This window comes from Podarcis muralis, chromosome 2, assembly GCF_964188315.1.
Source record: "Podarcis muralis chromosome 2, rPodMur119.hap1.1, whole genome shotgun sequence".
Taxonomy (NCBI): Eukaryota; Metazoa; Chordata; class Lepidosauria; order Squamata; family Lacertidae; genus Podarcis; species Podarcis muralis.
Window position 1 is genome coordinate 113,613,008 of NC_135656.1, and position 19,176 is coordinate 113,632,183.

The 19,176-nt window shown below is 48.7% G+C and overlaps 2 protein-coding genes across 2 annotated transcripts in view; one reads left to right on the forward strand and one right to left on the reverse strand.

Annotated features, from left to right (window-relative positions):
- The window catches only part of NOTCH4 (notch receptor 4), a 40,130-nt gene extending 32,729 nt beyond the window's left edge, over positions 1-7,401 (reverse strand). Inside the window, exons 1-3 of the mRNA XM_077920926.1 lie at positions 7,134-7,401; positions 4,980-5,055; positions 2,057-2,325 (exon numbers count right to left, since the gene is read on the reverse strand). Coding sequence (XP_077777052.1) covers positions 2,057-2,325; positions 4,980-5,055; positions 7,134-7,176 — 388 coding nt within the window. The 5' untranslated portion in view covers positions 7,177-7,401. The remainder of the gene's footprint in view (positions 1-2,056; positions 2,326-4,979; positions 5,056-7,133) is intronic.
- Positions 7,402-12,522: 5,121 nt separating this feature from the next.
- LOC114591000 (uncharacterized) lies at positions 12,523-18,918 on the forward strand. The gene is made up of 3 exons (XM_077921680.1): positions 12,523-13,270; positions 14,931-15,027; positions 16,508-18,918. The coding sequence occupies exons 1-3, from the start codon at positions 12,566-12,568 to the stop codon at positions 17,734-17,736; spliced, it is 2,031 nt and encodes a 676-aa protein (XP_077777806.1). The 5' UTR covers positions 12,523-12,565; the 3' UTR covers positions 17,737-18,918.
- The last annotated feature ends 258 nt before the right edge of the window (positions 18,919-19,176 follow it).

The following is a 19,176-nucleotide window of genomic DNA, read 5'->3' on the forward strand; positions in this document are numbered from 1 at the left end:
TTCGTTACATTCAACAGGCTAAGAGCAGAAGGCACAAAGGAAGTGGCAACCCCCAAGCTGCTGCCCCGGGAAGTGTTAGGGTGGAGAAGGTTGGCACGCCTCACCCCCACCCCCAGCCAGTGCCCATGTAGACAGAGGGTGAAGGTGCTGCTTAGCCGCCAGGCAAAGTGGCATGATCTTCCCTGGAGTAAGGTGTGCTTTGATTGGCTGTGTAGTTCTATGGGAGTTTTCCTCTGTATGTTTGGTTGAATGTCTCCCTGTGATGTGCAAGGCCTGAATTAAAGAGAACAAAACCTCTCTGTTCCTTTCTCCTCAGATTATACACTGTTTCTGTTAGGATTTATTTTATCTCTGGACTCCGTCTGTGTTATTTAAGTGACTTTGCTAACTCTCAGAAGCAGGGCAATAGTCCTCCCTGGCCCATGCAGCAACTGGCGTTCCATGATAGACTAACTCTGAATATGGAGTCTCTCTTCATGTTATCATTAACCATGTTATTATGATAGCCCTATGCTACATAATTATGTCCGTCCTTCCTACTGTCCTTTTCTTCTGGGGGAAGAGCCACAGATTCATGCTTTGTCTCAGGTTTAATCCTCAGCATCTCCAGTCAGGGCTGGGAAAAATCCCTTAAACACTGTGACAATACGTTCCCAACACTGAGATATGGCCATCCTTTGAAATTACCACTTGCCTACATTTTACAATGCCATTCTCCACGCAAGTAACATGTACAAGAATGCATGTACAGTTGGGTCAAAGTACAAGAGTGCATGTACTTAAACATGCATCTATTAGTGAAAACAACCTGCGAAAAGGCAGAACCGCCTTGCAAAATTACGTACAGCCAAACCTCGGTTGTTGAATCCGTTTGACAACCGAGGATCAGAGGGCGGTCAGCAAAGTCAATGGAGAAAAAAGAAAAAAACCTCCCTGGAAGATGTTTGGCTTCCGAAAATCATTTGAAAACCAGAGCAGTTACTTCCGGGTTTTCGGTGTTCGGGAGCCGAGGTTTGACAGTATTTCAAGGGGGGAAATTGCATACAAAAATGTGTAAGCTAAGAGAAATTAGCGCTTAAAATACTAATGAACTTTTAGGAGGAACTTAAAAAGAAAGTAAGAATTGCAAGCTGATATGGGATTGTGGGTAGCTGAATTTAAGACTGGAGAAATGATAAAATGAGAGAAACCGAAATGGATACATTCGCCCTTATAGTGCATCCTGGACTTTGAGTTGCACCAAGCTAAATTCTACTCATGGCCACTGGTCCCATCACCTCCTGGCAAATAGAAGGGGAAGAAATTGAGGCAGTGAGAGATTTTACTTTCTTGGGCTCCATGATCACTGCAGATGGTGACAGCAGCCACGAAATTAAAAGATGCCTGCTTCTTGGGAGAAGGGCAATGACAGGCCTAGACAGCATCTTGAGAAGTAGAGACGTCAGCTTGCCAACAAAGGTCCGTATAGTTAAAGCCATGGTTTTCCCAGTAGTGATGTATGGAAGTGAGAGTTGGACCATAAAGAAGGCTGATCGCCGAAGAATTGATGCTTTTGAATTATGGTGCTGGAGAAGACTCTTGAGAGTCCCATGGACTGCAAGAAGATCAAACGCATCCATTCTTAAGGAAATCAGCCCTGAGTGCTCACTGGAAGGACAGATCCTGAAGCTGAGGCTCCAGTACTTTGGCCACCTCATGAGAAGAGAAGACTCCCTGGAGAAGACACTGATGCTGGGAAAGATGGAGGGCACAAGGAGAAGGGGGCGACAGAGGACGAGATGGTTGGATAGTGTTCTCGAGGTTACCAGCATGAGTTTGACTAAACTGCGGGAGGTAGTGGAGGACAGAGGTGCCTGGCGTGCTCTGGTCCATGGGGTCACGAAGGGTCGGACACAACTAAACGACTAAACAACAATAACAACAACAAAATTCTGCTCAAGAACATTGGAATTAATGGACCTAAGCTAATCACGTCTGTTGATTGCAGTGGGCCTACCCTGAGTTGATTTCCCAAACAGAAGCCACAAGTGTGTGTGCGTGTCTTCCTTTGCCATACCTGTCCACCCTGGCAAGCACTGGCATCGATACTCTTTCCCGGAGAGCCAGTGGCACGTCCCCCCATGTTGGCAGGGAGAAGGGAAACAGGGGTCTCCAACCACTCCCTGGCATTCCTCCCCAGTGAAACCCGGAGGGCACAGGCACGTGTAGGCCGGGGCATTTGGGGGAAGAAGGGCCGTGAGGGAGCAGGTGCCCCTGTTCTGGCAGCGCCCAGGTGTGCAGGGGTCCACAAATTGGCATGTCTCTCCCACGTAGCCGGCGAGGCACCTGACAAGGCAAGAAGAAGAAGAAGAAAAGTTAGAGAAAGGATAAACTTCCCTCAAGCACAAAAAGCTCTAGTGTAGCCTGAGTCCGAGCTATATAGTTGCCAGGCAGTCATTTGTTTTGGGTGCTGAGAGTTGTTAGGAGACCACTATTCCCTTCAATTCCCAGAGGAGATGACCGTTAAACCACTCTGGACGGAAGAAAAATTAGTAAGGAAAGATAATAAGAATATATAGATGACTTGAGAAGACTGTAGAATGCAAAGATTAATGTAAATTGTATAATGTGGAGGAAATCGAGTGGGGGTGGAGGGAAGGAGGGAGAAAAGAATAATATGATGGATTGAGGAAATATATATGTAAATGTATGGGGGGATGGGGAGGAAATGGTGTTGGCTTTGGTACATTTGTAATGTAATATGTGAAAATCAATCAATCAATCAATCAATCAATCAATAACCAACCAACCACTCTGGGAACTGTAGCTCTGGGAGGAGAAAGCAAATGGAAAGCTGCTTGGAGCTGCGTTTTCTAGGCACAGCAAAAGCTGAAGTATTGTTAGGGAAGTATAGACAAGCCCTGAGAAGAAATAGGACTTGTTGTTTTTGTTGTTTTAAGTACCGGTATCTAAAGGCCTGTCACAAGGTTTGTGATTTCTCCTGCTCAGGAGGGTAAGACTTGAGCCAATGGATTCAAGCTCCAAGAAAGGAGATTCCGACTAAACATCAGGAAGAGCTGGTGGAGAACTGGTGGACTCTGCTTCACTGGAGATTTCAAAGCCGAGTTTGGGTGGCCATCTGTCATGGATGCTTCAGTTGAGATCCCTGCGTTGCAGGAAGTTGAACTAGATGACTCTCAGGGTCCCATGAAGCTCGACAAATTCCCTGTTTCTATTATTCTCTTAGGGGAAAAGGTGGCCTCTTGATAAAAATCACAGAACTGTAGAGCTGGAAGGGACCACGAGTATCATCGAGTCCAACCCCCGGCGATGCAGGAATATCTTTGCCCAACGTTTCGCTGTGTTTAACAAACTACAGTTCCCAGCATTCCTTGAGGGAACCCATGACTGCTTTAAATGTATGGTGTTGATGCAGCCACATACAGTGGTACCTCAGGTTAAGAACTTAATTTGTTCTGGAGAACCGTTCTTAACCTGAAACTGTTCTTAACCTGAGGTACCACTTTAGCTAATGGGGCTCCCGCTGCCACTGCGCCGCCGCCACACAATTTCTGTTCTCATCCTGAAGCAAAGTTCTTAACCTGAGGTAATATTTCTGGGTTAGCGGAGTCTGTAACCTGAAGCATATGTAACCTGAAGCATCTGTAACCCGAGGTACCACTGTATTCAAAAAAAGGGACCTTGGAGGTCATCATATGCTCAATGTCGGTTCAGGAGTTGCTTTCAATATCAGGGCTCAGTCCCCGGCAGAGGGGCAGGAAGGAACATGAAACCTTGGGTGACTCTGAGCCTGTGCAGATTACCTGCTCACTGGATGACACTGAATCCAATTACTATCTCCAGGTGGGGGGCATTGTTGGAGGGTCGTTTGCACTAGAGGTGTGTTGGCGGCGGGAGCGTGGAGAACTGGATCTGTCTGTTGGGCAGCATCCTTATCTCCCCCACTCCCTATGGGGCAAGTTTGACAGACTGGTAGGGACTCCCACTAGAAGCAGTCAACCGGGCAGGTTAAGGCCGGTTCCCTGAGCTCCTGGCAGTGGAGTTGTTGTAAATTATTAGGAGAAGAGAAGAGAAGAGTTTTGGATTTGATATCCCGCTTTATCACTATCCAAAGGAGTCTCAAAGCAGCTAACATTCTCCTTTCCCTTCCTCCCCCACAACAAACACTCTGTGAGGTGAGTGGGGCTGAGAGACTTCAAAGAAGTGTGACTAGCCCAAGGTCACCCAGCAGCTGCATGTGGAGGAGCGGGGAAGCGAACCCGGTTCCCAAATTACTGCTCTTAACCACTACACCACACAGGAGAGAAAGGGAAAAGTCAGTGCGGTGCAAATGCATTCTCAAGAGTGCCAGATTAGCTCTGCCGGTTTATACTGCGCTAACCTCAGTACGACCTTGCCCCTCTCCTTCCTGGTAACCGACAGGAACTCCACCACTGGGGAGCCCGAAAACCAGTGCAGCCCCACCCTCCTGCTGTCCGCCTGCCTGTCAATCACCTGATGTCGCAGTGGCATCAAATGAAATCAAACCAAGCCAGGGGTACAGTCCAGGCTTCTGAGGCCAGAATACCTCGTTGGCACCCGCACAGCTCAGAGCTTGGCAGTAAGAGCCAGCTTTCATTTACCCCTTCCTGTCCGCTCCAAAATCCAGCCTAAATTTGCATTCAGTGTCTATAAACCAGAGTACCTAGCAAAACGCTGCTGGCTGCTTCTCAGCCTAGTCTGCATCGCAGGGCTGCGTGATGGCAAAAGGAGGTGGCGTGGGAAATGCTGTGTTACATCACCCTTGGTTAATTAGAGGAAGGGCAGGTGGGAGGGGGATAAAAGAGTAACGAAGGCTGAGTCATCCTTCGCATAGTTTGAGTCTAAGAAAGGGAGCACCGTCCTGCAAAAATTTACTCTCTCTTGGGGTAGTTTCAACTCCTTGCCCCTGTATCCCAGACACATTATTTATTCCCTTATTGTGAATCCTGAAAACTTACAGACAGGAGAAAGTCCCATTGGTGTGACTCACACAGATGCCTCCATTCTTGCAGGGAACCTGGTTGCAAGACAGACCTGGCCAGGAGAGAAAACAGAACAACGAGATGGTTCAAGTCCATGGGATTAATTCATATAAACAACAGAGTTATTGTGAATCTGTTTCTGGGCTGCGCCATTTTAGGCTCAGCATGATCAAATACTCTTCCAGAATTTTTAAAATATTCCTGCCCTTAGAATACTAGCATGCCAGGGGGGCAGTTTCAAGCACAGTCTTTCTCCCTGAGATGCTGGATTTCTACACCCGGGGATTTTTATTTAGTTTTATTGGTATGGAGCAACATACAGTTACATCAGTTGCCTCTACCTGTAGTTTAAAGCAGTGCAGCCTGGAAACAGGCTAAGCCAGGGCCCAGGCCTGTCCACTGTCCCTCAGACCTTGTGGGGGGCCGGACTATATTTTGAAAAATAATAATAATGGACGAATTCCTATGCCCCACAAATAACCCAGAGATGCATTTTAAATAAAAGCACACATTCTACTCAAGTAAAAACACCAGGCAGGCTCCACAAATAACCCAGAGATGCATTTTAAATAAAAGGACACATTCTACTCATGTAAAAACATGCCGATTCCCGGACCATCCGCGGGTCAGATTTAGAAGGCAAATGGGCCAGATCCGGCCCCTGGGCCTTAGTTTGCCTACCCTTGGGCTAACCGCTTCTTTTGCTGCTTTGCGTGAAAACTCACACAAGGGAAAGAGCACGGCTGTGGGATAGAGCACATGGCTTGAGGGTAGATGGCCCAGGGTTCAGCTGTGGATATGAAAGGATATGAAACAGGATATGAAAGGATATGAAACAGCAGGAGCTGTCACTGGTTACACACAGTAACCTGATTCACAGCTCCTTTGCCACAATTCCAGTTCTTCAATTCATGCTTTTTACGTCAGGGAGGGAGAACCTGTGGTATTCCAGAGCATGTTGCTGGACTCCAGCTCTCATCAGCCTCAGCCAGCATGGCCAGTGGTCAGAGATGATGGCGAATTGCAGCCCATAATATCCAAGGGGCTACAATTCCCCCTCCCAGTTTGCTTTACATATACCTATCCAATGAGCAGTACAACTACCTGACATTCAAAAGACATCTTAAAGCAGCCCTGTTCAGGGAAGTTTTTAATGTATGATATTTTAGTGTTTTTTGGTTTCTATGGAAGCCACCCAGAGTGGCTGGGGAAACCCAGCCAGATGGGCGGGGTACAAATAAATTATTATTATTATTATTATTATTATTATTATTATTATTATTATTATGTATGGAAGTGAAAGCTGGACCATAAAGAAGGCTGATTGGCGAAGAATTGATGCTTTTGAATTATGGTGCTGGATGAGACTCTTGAGAGTCCCATGGACTGCAAGAAGATCAAACCGATCCATTCTTAAGGAAATCAGCCCTGAGTGCTCACTGGAAGGACAGATCCTGAAGCTGAGGCTCCAATACTTTGGCCACCTCATGAGAAGAGAAGACTCCCAGGAAAAAACCCTGATGCTGGGAAAGATTGAGGGCACAAGGAGAAGGGGACGACAGAGGACGAGATGGTTGGACAGTGTTCTTGAAGCTACCAGCATGAGTTTGTCCAAACTGTGGGAGGCAGTGGAAGACAGAAGTGCCTGGCGTGCTCTGGTCCATGGGGTCACGAAGAGTCGGACATGACTAAACGACTAAACAACAACATCCAATGAGCAAACCTAAGTGTGGTTTTGCACATATATGTGTGCAGTGTGTCCACACGTACAAACATGCAAATGGAAACAGTTATGCATACACAAATAAGCCACACGCTGCTCCGAAGAGCCACATCAACTGCATACAAAAATGTATAAATAAACGGTGCCTCTGGTTGCCAACGTTTCAGCCCTTCTCTGCAGCTGTGCGCCTCTCACGGCAGCTGGATCTGGAGAAATTCAGCAGTTGATAGCATCACTCTCTGTACCAAGACAAACACTGAGCATTGCTGTGGTCGGATCAGATTGCTGGCAAAGGCACAGTTGCATAGATGGGCTGAGAAGTTGGGAACTTTCCCCGGCTGAAATTCAGCGAGGATGAAGGATTGAACCCCTTCCACCTGCCACAGGTTGGCTAACTTAATACTCACCTCGAGCGAGTGGAATCAAGGCCAGCAGCAGCAAGCGATCCATCCTGTTTGAAGACCACCCTACAGACCCCCCCCCGCAACTTCCCTTCCTATCCGTCCAGAAGTGAGCTCAGAAGACAGAACCCAGGCGTCCGGGGAAGGGTGTCAAAAAGCGAAGCCAAGATTGTTGGACAGAACCGGATCAAGAGGTGTCCCTTGGGTGCCCCCCACCCACGGAGCCCCCCATATCTGCAGATGGGCTGTACGGCTGTGCAACGGATTTCTCCCTGTCACCCCCACCCCCGCCCTGCTTAAAGAACGAGGGACATCCTGCCGTCTCTGTACTCCATTGTCAAAGGTTTCCTGCCCCACACAATGCATGGGAGGGGAAAGGTTTCCTGTTACCCAGGGAACTCTCGTCAACATGCAAACAGGGTGGGGAGAATATGGGGCGGCGGGGTGTGTGTGTGAGAGGACAACCCTGGAGGGGGCACTGCCCCCAAAAGAACATGGCACTGTGGACTAAGGCATTAGAGGACTTGCTGCGACCCTGTGCTGAGAAGAAAGGGAGGCCAACATGACTGCACCTCACTGCCAGGCAAGAAAACTCTTCCAGTTATGGGCAAATGTTGCACAAAAGCTGAAGCAATTTGGTTTTGATGCAAGAGAAAACTCATGCTGGTAGCTTCGAGAACACTTTCTCCGTTAACAGTTCAGTGTCCCATCTAGTCAAGCATCCTGTTCTCACAATGGGCAAACAGGTGGCTCTGGAAAACTGTCCAGCAAGACCTAAGCACAAGAGTATTCTCTCCCCTGTGGTCCACAGGATTCAGAAGTATCCCTGCCTCCAACAATGGAGGCAGCCATCATGGCAGATAACCATTGATTGCCTTAAGGTAAAGGGACCCCTGACCATTAGGTCCAGTCGTGGCCGACTCTGGGGTTGCGGCACTCATCTCGCTTTACTGGCCGAGGGAGCTGGCGTACAGCTTCTGGGTCATGTGGCAAGCATGACTAAGCGAACCATCGCAGCGCACAGAAATGCCGTTTACCTTACCGCCAGAGTGGTACCTATTTATGTACTTGCACTTTGACGTGCTTTCAAACTGCTAGGTTGGCAGGAGCAGGGACTGAGCAACAGGAGCTCACCCCGTTGCGGGGATTCGAACCGACAACCTTCTGATTGGCAAGTCCTAGGCTCTGTGGTTTAACCCACAGCGCCACCCGCGTCCCTTTTATTGATAGCCTTACTCTTCATGAATTTGCCCAGTCCTCTTTTAAAGACATCCAAGTCTTTAACTCCTGCCTCCTGCAGGAGTGAGTTCCACAATTTAACTATGCCCTGCATGAAGAAGTATTTGTTTTCTTTTATCTGAGCTTGTGGATAGAAGCTCCAGTCCTTTATTGGAGACTTTTGCGTGGGGTTCTCTATCTAAAGTATATCCTGCCATCTCAGCTTCAGCTTGGGATGTTGTTGGGTTTCTTCCAGTGCAGTTTTGTCTAAGATAAATGAAAGACTTAGATAAACAGGATGAGCTTTGGAAGAAACCCACTATATCATTGTGCTTTGAGGAAAAGCTGGAACTGTTGCAGGGGCAAGAAGATGATGTTAATACATCAAAAGCTGTGCAGATAGCATTGCAGACAAGTGCCTTTGTTATTGAACTTCACGAAGCAGTTGAGCAGAGGGATGTATCACAAAGCATCTATTTTTATTCCCCCCCTTTTTTGGAACAGTTTTAATCGAGTTTGGGGTTTTTACATACATTATATTATCTCCTTCCAATTCTTAAATTTTCCGTACAATTCCCCCCCCCCCATATCCATTGGAAGGGTTCAAACAATTATCCTCAGCCATGGGCATAGTGTCTTTAGTTTCCACCGAATGTCATTCGTTCCAGTAGTTTTTATCCATTGAAAATAGGGGTTCCATCTGTTCCTTATCGTGGTGGACTTGACCTTCCATGTTGTTTCCTGTGACATGACTGCAACAATGTCTGACTGAATAAGTTCAAACAAATAACTATTCCATGCCTCTACTTTCCATTTTTCTAATCTTGAAGTTTCTTTTTCGAATCCTTTTCATTTGTCGATACTCAATCTCTCATTGTAGCCAATCTGTCACACACCCTCTAATTTCTTCAAATTTCTTCAAATTTAGCTTATTGTTTTTTTCTTCTAATACGTTGCCCAGTCACCTTTTGCTTCTTTCCTTTTTACAGCCGTGACTTCTATCGGAGAGGTCCACCAGGGGGCTTTAGGTTCCAACACCTTTTATTTCTCCCAGATCTTATAAAGAGATTTCCTGATTATATGATTTAAAAAAAAACCTGTGCGCCTTTACCTTATTGTAAGCTAAATATGCATGCCAGCAGAACTGGTTATCGAAACCCTCTAGGTCTAGCAAATCTGTATCTTTCAGTATGATCCACTCCCTGAATGCAACTCCAGACATTCCTAGACTCCAACTCCCATCCACCAGCATGGATGATGGGAGTTGAGGCATTGAGGGCCACAGGTTGCCTATCTTTGGTCTGAGACATCGAAATACTCTGATGGCCTAGGGCATTGAACTTCAACTGGTCTCAGGTGGGTTACAGCAACAGCAGCAGCAGCAGCAGCAGCAGCAGCAGCAGAACACAAGTGGAATAAGCCCCATTAAACACCAATAAACTTCTGACTGGCCATGTAAACTACTATACTGTACTGTAAATTAATTGTTCAATGAATTCTTAACTGAGTGCCAGGCTTTGAAATTTCTAAAAATTGCATCCATTGCTCCACCCACTGGTTACTACTGCCATGTGGCCCTTGGAAAGCTGACCAGAAAGAAATGTGGCCCTCAGGCTGGAAATAGTTATCCATCCTGGAGTGCAATAAGGAGCCAGTCAGTCAAGCAAAATTGCTTTACAGTGGTACCTCGGGTTAAGTACTTAATTCGTTCTGGATGTCCGTTCTTAACCTGAAACTGTTCTTAACCTGAAGCACCAGTTTAGCTAATGGGGCCTTCCGCTGCTGCCACGCCGCTGCTGCACAATTTCTGTTCTTATCCTGAAGCAAAGTTCTTAACCTGAGGTACTATTTCTGGGTTAGCGGAGTCTGTAACCTGAAGCATATGTAACCCGAGGTACCACTGTATACCTATACTTGAGAGTGCGTCCCACTGAACTTAGCTCTGAGCAGCCCTGAACAAGCGTTGCCCTGTACATTATTTATTCTTTGTTTATTACTATTACTCCCGTTGCATTTACAGCCGGCATTTCCTCCAAGGGAATCCAGGTAGTTTACATGGTTCTCTCCCCATCTGCCCCGCCCTCCATTTCAATACAACAACCCTGCGATGTAGGTTGGGCTGAGCAAGGCATTTTAATCTTGCTCCACCCGGGTCCTAGTCCACCACCCCACTTCTTCCAGCCACTTCCCACAAAACACCTCGAAGCAACATCGTCTCCAGGCACTGCGGTCGTCTGCAAGGGATTCCCATTGTCTCCCCAGACAGATGCCCCTAAGAATGACACCGGTTTCACACAGACAAAACGCAGTGTCTCTGCTGTTGAAGGGCCATCTGTCATGGTTGCTGTAGTTGAGGTCCCTTGCATTGCAAGGGGTTGGACTGGATGACCCTCGAGCCCCCTTCCGACGCGACAATTATATGAGTCTTCCCTTCTTTCTCTCTCTCTCTCTCTCTCTCTCTCTCTCCCTCAAGGGGTTAAGTGCAGCGAGCTTCGCGCGCCTAGAGAGGAGGGAAACCAGAACCACATGGCGAGGAAGGGAAGGGAAAGAGTGCGCAAAGAGATAGAAAAGCAGTGAGGTCACTTTCCTGCCCCACCTTCTCCCCTTCCTGGTGCGAAGCTTCCCTTTTGCACCGACAGCCCTCCCTCCCTCCCCCCTTCCCATCGTTTCCTTCTGCTGGGGACGGCAGGAGCCCGGAACGTGGACGGTTTGCAAAGGCAGTAGAAGCAACAGGCGAGTGAATAATAATAATAATAATAATAATAGGAGTCAGGATTCCTGGGAGGGAGAAGAGGGGTGGGAGTTGGGAATCGGGAGAGTCAGAGATGTGGCGGGCGTTTTCCCAGTCTCCCAGGTGGACGCAGGCAGGCAGGCAGGAGTACCTAAGATGAAACGTGCTGGCACACACACACACACACACACACACACACACACACGTGTATGCTAACAGCAGCCTCCTTCTGCAGAAGATCTGCAAGCCTGACGACAGGAGCAGCTGTTTTGCATTCAGAAGGTTCCCCCGGTTCAGGCGCGGAGTGAAGGCACAAAGTGCCCGCACCCTCCCAGATCCAGGACAGGCTCATATCCCAGGAACCTGTGATCAACATCACAGCCAAGCACACACAAGCCCTTCCAGGAATGAGCAGCGCCTGCGGTTGGTGCACCTGCCTTGCATGTAGAAGGCCTCCGTTCAGTCCCCGGCGGCATCTACAGGTTCAGCCTGAAAGCCTGGAGAAGCGCTGGCGGTCAGTGTTTTGACAGCACTAAGCTGAGATGCCAGAAGGGGAAGAAATGGAGGCAGTGAGAGATTTTACTTTCTTGGGCTCCATGACCACTGCAGATGGTGACAGCAGTCACGAAATTAAAAGACGCCTGCTTCTTGGGAGACATGTGATGACAAACCTAGACAGCATCTTAAAAAGCAGACACATCACCTTGCCAACAAAGGTCCGTATAGGTAAAGCCGCTCTGTTAGCCGCCCTGAGCCCGGCTTTGGCTGGGGAGGGCGGGATATAAATAAAATTTATTATTATTATTATTATTATTATTATTATTATTATTATTATTATTATAGCTATGGTTTTCCCAGTAGTGATGTATGGAAGTGAGAGCTGGACCATAAAGACGGCTGATCAGAGTTCAAGGATGTTTTCCAGCCAAGGGGTGTGAAGCAGGCCAAGTGAGGGATGTGGCCTTCTTGGGAGACACCTGAGGGCCATGTACGGAGGTCTGCATGTAGCAGAAATCACATTGCTTCTCTTTTTACTCTTTCCCTATTTTTTCTGTTGTTCCCTGTGTTGAGTTTAAGATTGTAAGCTCCTTGGGGCAGAGACCTCTAGCACTCAGTGAAGTGTCATGCACAGGGACTTTGTCCTGGAAGATTCAATTGCTTTGTTATTTTAAAAACTGTTTTAATTGCTTTGGAATTGTTTTATTTCTTCATTTTAACTATGTTTTATAACTTGATTTCATATTTGCAAACCACTTAAAAAGCCTTTTTGGCATACAAACGGATAAATAACATTAATTGCCGAAAGTCAGTTTGTCTTCACAATGCGGCCTTAAGTGCATGTCCACATTCCCCAAATTGGGAAGCGACAGGGATGTGGTGCGTTCAAGGGAGATACTTATTTGGTCCAATCTTGCACCACTTTCCTTTTTCCCACTTAAACTGATCGAATTTCCTTTCCTCATCTAGGTGCCACGTGCCAGGAGTCAAAATGGAGGAGCGGGCCTCGCCAGGACCCACGTCGGCGGAGGGCATGCCAGGGAAAGAACTTCGCATTGTCCAAGTTGGGACGAGCGCAGAATCAATTCCGCCTCGGGTTAAGCAAGAACCAGAGGATCGGGTGCAGGAGTTCTGGGAAGCCAGGAAGCAGGAATTCCTGGAGACGGCGGCACCGCCCTCATATCCCAGGTGGGGAGACACACAATTGCCTCGGCCCCCGACGGAGGAGAGCTCTGCAGGGACGAAGGCCTCCTTCGAAGGAGCATCAGACACTAAGCAGTGGTCCAGAGAAGAGAGTGCGGATCTGGCCCTGCTGGGCCTGAGCGGCAGGGAGGTCCACGTGGCTCAGGAAAACGCAGACGCCTCTGTGGGAGTGAAGGAGGAGTTCCCGGACGCAGACGCCCTCAACATGGAGATGCGCTGCCAGCGCTTCCGGCATTTCGGTTACCGGGAGGCCGAGGGTCCCCGCAAGGTCTTCTGCCAGCTCTGGGAGCTCTGCCGCCAGTGGCTGAAGCCGGAGAGACACACCAAGGAGCAGATCCTGGAGCTGGTGATCCTGGAGCAGTTCCTGATGATCCTGCCCCTGGAGATGCAGTGCTGGGTGCGGGAGAGGGGCCCGGAGACTGGCAACCAGGCCGTGGCCCTGGCGGAGGATTTCCTGTGGAGGCCGCAAAGGACGGAGCCGTCGGAGCAGAAGGTGAGGGCAGGTTGCTTGTCGAGTGGGAAGGGACCCCAGGAGGTCATCCAGCCCAACCCGCTGCTCGGTGCGGGGTCAAAAGTTTATTTATTAAATGTTTGTATCCCACCTCTTCCCCAAGGAGGACGCTGCAGATCTGAATTCGCCACCGTGCTACTGAATACACACCAGGGTGGATTTGATTTAAATCAAATCAATTTAAATCACGATTTAAATCATTAGTCAGTAAGGCTTGGTTTAAATTTTTTTTTTTTACAGAAAGACTCATTCTTGCTGGTATAATCTTAATATTTACAACCAATCAGATGAAGGTTTCCTTTTTGGAATAATAAATTTTCAGAGTAGTTTTTACAGTTATATCAAAAATTACTGATTTGGTTATATTATTAGAAATACATAGACTGATAATTATGAAATTATTGTGAGGTTTAATAAGTTAACTGTTTATATGTGTTTATATACTTTTCTGTTGTACTTTATTGGAAGGTGAAAAATAATAATTTCCTCAATAACAATTTAAACCATTTATTTAACTAGAACAATAATATTATAGCATATTGTCAGGGGCTCAGGAGCAGAGGCACAGGAAAGGGAGGAAATAGAGAGCGAGGGGGAGGAATCCGAAGGAAATGTTAGCGATGACAGCGGTCCGAGGTCTCTGAGTCTCTCCAGCGAATCGGAGGATTCACAGAAAGGGGCTCCCATGGTCAGAGCAAGGGGGTTGCCTAGGGGGACACCCCAGGAAGAAGGGGCCAGAGGGGACTCAGAGAGCAGCAGTTGGAAATCAGGACCAGCTTCTCCACCAGAGAGCAGTAGGGGGGACGAGTCCCAGGTATCGGGATCAGGCGGCTCACCGCCAGCGGGAGGACATGAGTCAGGATTGGCCACGCCTCCATCGGAGAGCGAGGAAACGGTCAAAAGGAAGGTCGGAGACTGGGCGCGCGCGCCAAGTTCAAATGTACAAGAGGGCGGCGCAGTTGGCAGCCCGGATAGGGAGCCAGGTCCTAAAGCCCGCCGAAAGGAGGGAGAAGAGTCAGGGGGGTCAGCGTCAGAAGAGTCCAGGAAGGAAGGGACCCCGGGGGGTAGAAGGACCCAGAGGAGAAAGGAGAGACGGAAGAGGTGGAGTAAGGTTAGAGTCTTAAACTGGTGTACAGGGGGTGGAGACTCAGATGGAGCTTCGCCGGTCTAGCTTCTAGACGTAGAGCTGCGCGCTGCGGCTTGAAAATGGAAACTGTTCTTCAATAAAGACTTTTGTACATTACTACCGGCTAGCGTTGGTCCTCTGTGAGCTGGGACCCGGAGGCAGTTCTGACACATATGTACCATGTTTGTTAACTGATGTGGTTAAACATTTTTTTAAAAAATACTTAGACTGAGTTTTAGCACACATGAAAATCTTAAACAAATCGTTATTTCTTGATGATTAGCCTTTGGACTATAATGTAACTTAAATAGAAAACTATCTTTAGAAAGATTTTTCCTCCGAAAGCATGCTATTTTTAAAATCTGATTTAAGTAAAACAAATAAATCTGATTTTTTTTAATCTTTTAAAAAAATCATTGATTTTTGGCCACACCAACATACATGTGCATATTCACAGGCATTTCCAAACTCATTTAAAAAAACATATTGCATATTGTCCTTATTTTTTTCCCCCAGACAGTGGAGGATTTGGACAGTTCTGCTGCCTGTTCCCCCAAGTCGGAGCTGGATCCGTCGGACATTGTGAAGATTGAGCTGCCCATGGATGGTGATGGTGAGCAAAGCGGGGTTTGGGGGGAAGGTGGAGTACAGGTGAGGACAGAGCCCTTTGACAAAAGATTGAAGCTGCTGGTCAGAGGCAGGGATGCCTCTGAACATCAGTTGCTGGAAACCACAGGAAGGGACACTGTTTGGATATGTAATTCAAAACCTGTTTGAAGTCCATATCGTGATATCGGTTTCATAATTTTTGACCTTGCAATATACCACAAATCATAATGTTTCTGTGTGTTCTGCAAAAATTACAATATGGAAAAAAACCATGAAGACAGCCAACACTTCTCTTGATTCCTACAGCCCCTGTTATTTTATTTTTTAAAATTTATTTAGAGAGATAGATATATCAAACATAAATCATAAAAACAAGATTCCAAGAAATCTCCTGGGCTTCCATCCCCCCTTTTGTGGCTCCTATTATTAATCATTTCCTCCCGCATCTTTTGTGATGATCCAAATCTTTTACATCTCCATTGTGTCCAGGATTCACCCTTAGACTGCAAGTGATATCCCAACCCTACTAATAATTTTAACGGCTTCCAGTGATCTTTAAGATAAGTTATAAATTATTAAAATCTTGGTGTTCCTGATTTCTGATTCTTCCGGTCATTTTAGCCATTTCAGCATAATCCATCAACTTCACCTGTCATTCTTGATCTTCTTTCCATCTCTGGGCATACATCTGCAGCCCCTGTTAGCTCTGCCGGCTCAGCTCTCCCCCGACTCATGCAGGGGGGCAGCGGATCACAAGAGCAGACGCCGGCAGAAATCACGATGCAGGAAAAACCATGAAGCCAGCCAGTGCCTCTCCTTAGCTCGGTATACAGTGGTACCTCAGGTTAAGTACTTAATTCGTTCCAGAGGTCCGTTCTTAACCTGAAACTGTTCTTAAACCTGAAGCACCACTTTAGCTAATGGGGCCTCCTGCTGCCGCCACACGATTTCTATTCTCATCCTGAAGCAAAGTTCTTAACCCGAGGTAATATTTCTGGGTTAGCAGAGTCTGTAACCTGAAGCGTCTGTAACCTGAAGCGTATGTAACCCGAGGTACCACTGTATTACAAGGTTTAACTGCTGATATATCACATACAGTGGTACCTCGGGTTACAGACACTTCAGGTTACAGACTCTGCTAACCCAGAAATAGTACCTCGGGTTAAGAACTTTGCTTCAGGATGAGAACAGAAATCACGCAGCAGCAGTGCGGCGGCGGCAGGAGGCCCCATTAACTAAAGTGGTACCTCAGGTTAAGAACAGTTTCAGGTTAAGAACGGACCTCCAGAATGAATTAAATTCTTAACCCGAGGTACCACTATAGTTGAAAAGGAGATAGCAACCAGCTCTACTTGTGCTCCAATCCTGCTTTCTGGTTTCCCACTGGCCTCTGGTTGGCCACTGTGAGAATGGGACCCTAAGCTAGATGGGACATTGGCCTGATCCAGCAGGCTCCTCTTAACCCCTTATTTGCCTTATTCCAGGAGTCAGTGACCAGCAGCAATATATCCTTGGGGGAGCAGCCGGCTTGGAGGAGGGGATGTACGGCCGTGTGAGGAAGAAGGTGGTCTTGGGCCCCCGTCCGAAGACCCCGAAGGCGCCGCCCAAGGAGAAGCCCCACAAGTGCCAGTACTGCGGGAAGATCTCCGACTGCCGCGCCCACCTGATCATCCACGAGCGGACGCACACGGGCGAGAAGCCGCACAAGTGCTCGGCCTGCGGCAAGTGCTTCACGCGGAAGGAGTCCCTCATCATCCACGAGCGCTTCCACACGGGCGAGAAGCCGTACAAGTGCTCGGCCTGCGGCAAGACCTTCAGCGACAAGATCGGGCGGCTGATCCACGAGCGGACCCACACGGGCGAGCGGCCCTACAAGTGCCCCGAGTGCGGGAAGAGCTTCGGCACGCGCTGCAACCTCCTGCGCCACCGGAGGGTGCACACGGGGGAGAAGCCGTACCGGTGCGCCGAGTGCGGCCAGAGCTTCCGCTACCGGCCGCAGCTGGTGATCCACGAGGGCAGCCACAAGGGGGAGAAGCCCTACAAGTGCCCCGAGTGCGGGGAGAGCTTCAGCCAGACGCGGCACCTGGTCATCCACAAGTGGACCCACACGGGGGAGAGGCCCCACAAGTGCGCCGTCTGCGGCAAGAGCTTCAACCAGAAATCGGACCTGGTCACGCACACCCGGACCCACACGGGCGAGAAGCCGTACGCCTGTTCCGAGTGCGGGAAGAGCTTCATCTCCAGCTGCCAGCTGAGGAAGCACGAGCGGATCCACACGGGCGAGAAGCCCTACCAGTGCGCCGAGTGCGGGAAGCGCTTCACCTACAGCTCGCACCTGACGACGCACAAGCGCACCCACACGGGCGAGAAGCCCTACCAGTGCGCCGACTGCGGCAAGTGCTTCATCTCCAGCTCGCACTTCACCGCCCACAAGCGCACCCACACGGGGGAGAAGCCCTTCCGCTGTGCGCACTGTGGGAACGGCTACATCCAGAGGTCACAGCTGGCCAAGCACGAGAGGTCCCACACGGGCGAGAAGCCCTACACCTGCTCCGAGTGTGGGCAGAACTTCCGCTGGAGCCAAGGCCTCAAGAAACACATGCGGACGCACACGGGAGAGAAGCCCTACCAGTGCCCCAGGTGCGAGAAAACCTTCTCCAGCTCCTCCAACCTCTCCCGGCACCAGAAGATCCATGCCAGGGAGAAGCCGTAGCGGCGGCTTCGTGTCCGGATCCAGTGGTGGGATCGTGGGTGCGGTCGGGTGCAGGGATACCAAAGAAGGACGTCCAAAACGCCCAGGGGTTCAGTCCTAGTACTTTATTCAAAGAAAGGTGCAGACTTCCAGCAAAGCAAGTGAATATACAGTGGTACCTCGGGTTACAGATGCTTCAGGTTACAGACTGTGCTAACACAGAAATAGTACCTCGGGTTAAGAACTTTACCTCAGGATGAGAACAGAAATCGCGCAGCGGCAGCGGGAGGCCCCGTTAGCTAAAGTGGTACCTCAGGTTAAGAACATTTTCAGGTTAAGAACGGACCTCCAGAACGAATTAAGTTCTTAACCTGAGGTACCACTGTAAACATTATCTGAGCTCCTTGCTACAACAACTAATTGTGGGGTTATCTTGACTACCAAGATGGCGTCTGCAGGCCTTCCAGAACATGCCGCCTTTGGTTCAGCACACTGACAAGCAGTGCTCTCACCTCTCTGACAAAGCCTCTGGGGCTGCTGCAGCGAAAACCCGCTTTGAGGGACTTGTTTCTCTTCTCCCTGCCAAAAGGCACACTCTCCTCCAGCTGCCCGGGAACTGCAAGGGAGGGGCACTCTGGCTCACAGAACCAGCAAGTGGAACAAGGGCTGCTGGCTGAGGTTTTTTGGTATTGCTTTATGCCAGGTTTGGGGAACTTGTGGCCCTCTGGATGCAAGACTCCAGTTCCCATCATCCCCAGCCGATGCGGGCAATGGCCAGGAATGAAGGGAGCTGCGGTCCAGCAACACCTGGAGAGCTTTGGGTTCTGCCATTCTTGCTTTAGGGTGACCTGGAAGTAAGCCTGAAGTAGACTCTGAATATGCAAGGATGAGGTTTCATGGTTCAAGTGTGTCATAGGCCAGCTTTGAGAGTTTGCTTAATTGAAAGAGCCAGAAAATGAGTTCAGACGCAACACTATAGAAGAAGAAGAGTTTGGATTTGATATCCTGCTTTATCACTACCCAAAGGAGTCTCAAAGCAGCTAATATTCTCCTTTCCCTTCCTCCCCCACAACAAACACTCTGTGAGGTGAGTGGGGCTGAGAGACTTCAGAGAAGTGTGACTGGCCCAAGGTCACCCAGCAGCTGCATGTGGAGGAGCGGGGAAGCGAACCCGGTTCCCCAGATTACGAGTCTACCGCTCTACTGGCACTGTAGCCCGAGCAGATTGGAATAAAATTCAGATGGAAAGGGAATTGAAATATTTAGGCTGCCATCCCAGCCCTGCCCACTGAATTCAGTGGGACTAACTCCCAGGTGTGTTGAGTTAGGATCGCTGCTTCTGCAGGGCTGGTGTCTTAAAAAGGTTGGTGCTGGATTTCAAAAAGTAAACCTTGTTGGCAAGGAACGTGATGGGTTTGTTGGTTTTTAACAGCTCTGATTGATGTACACAACTGCTTTTAG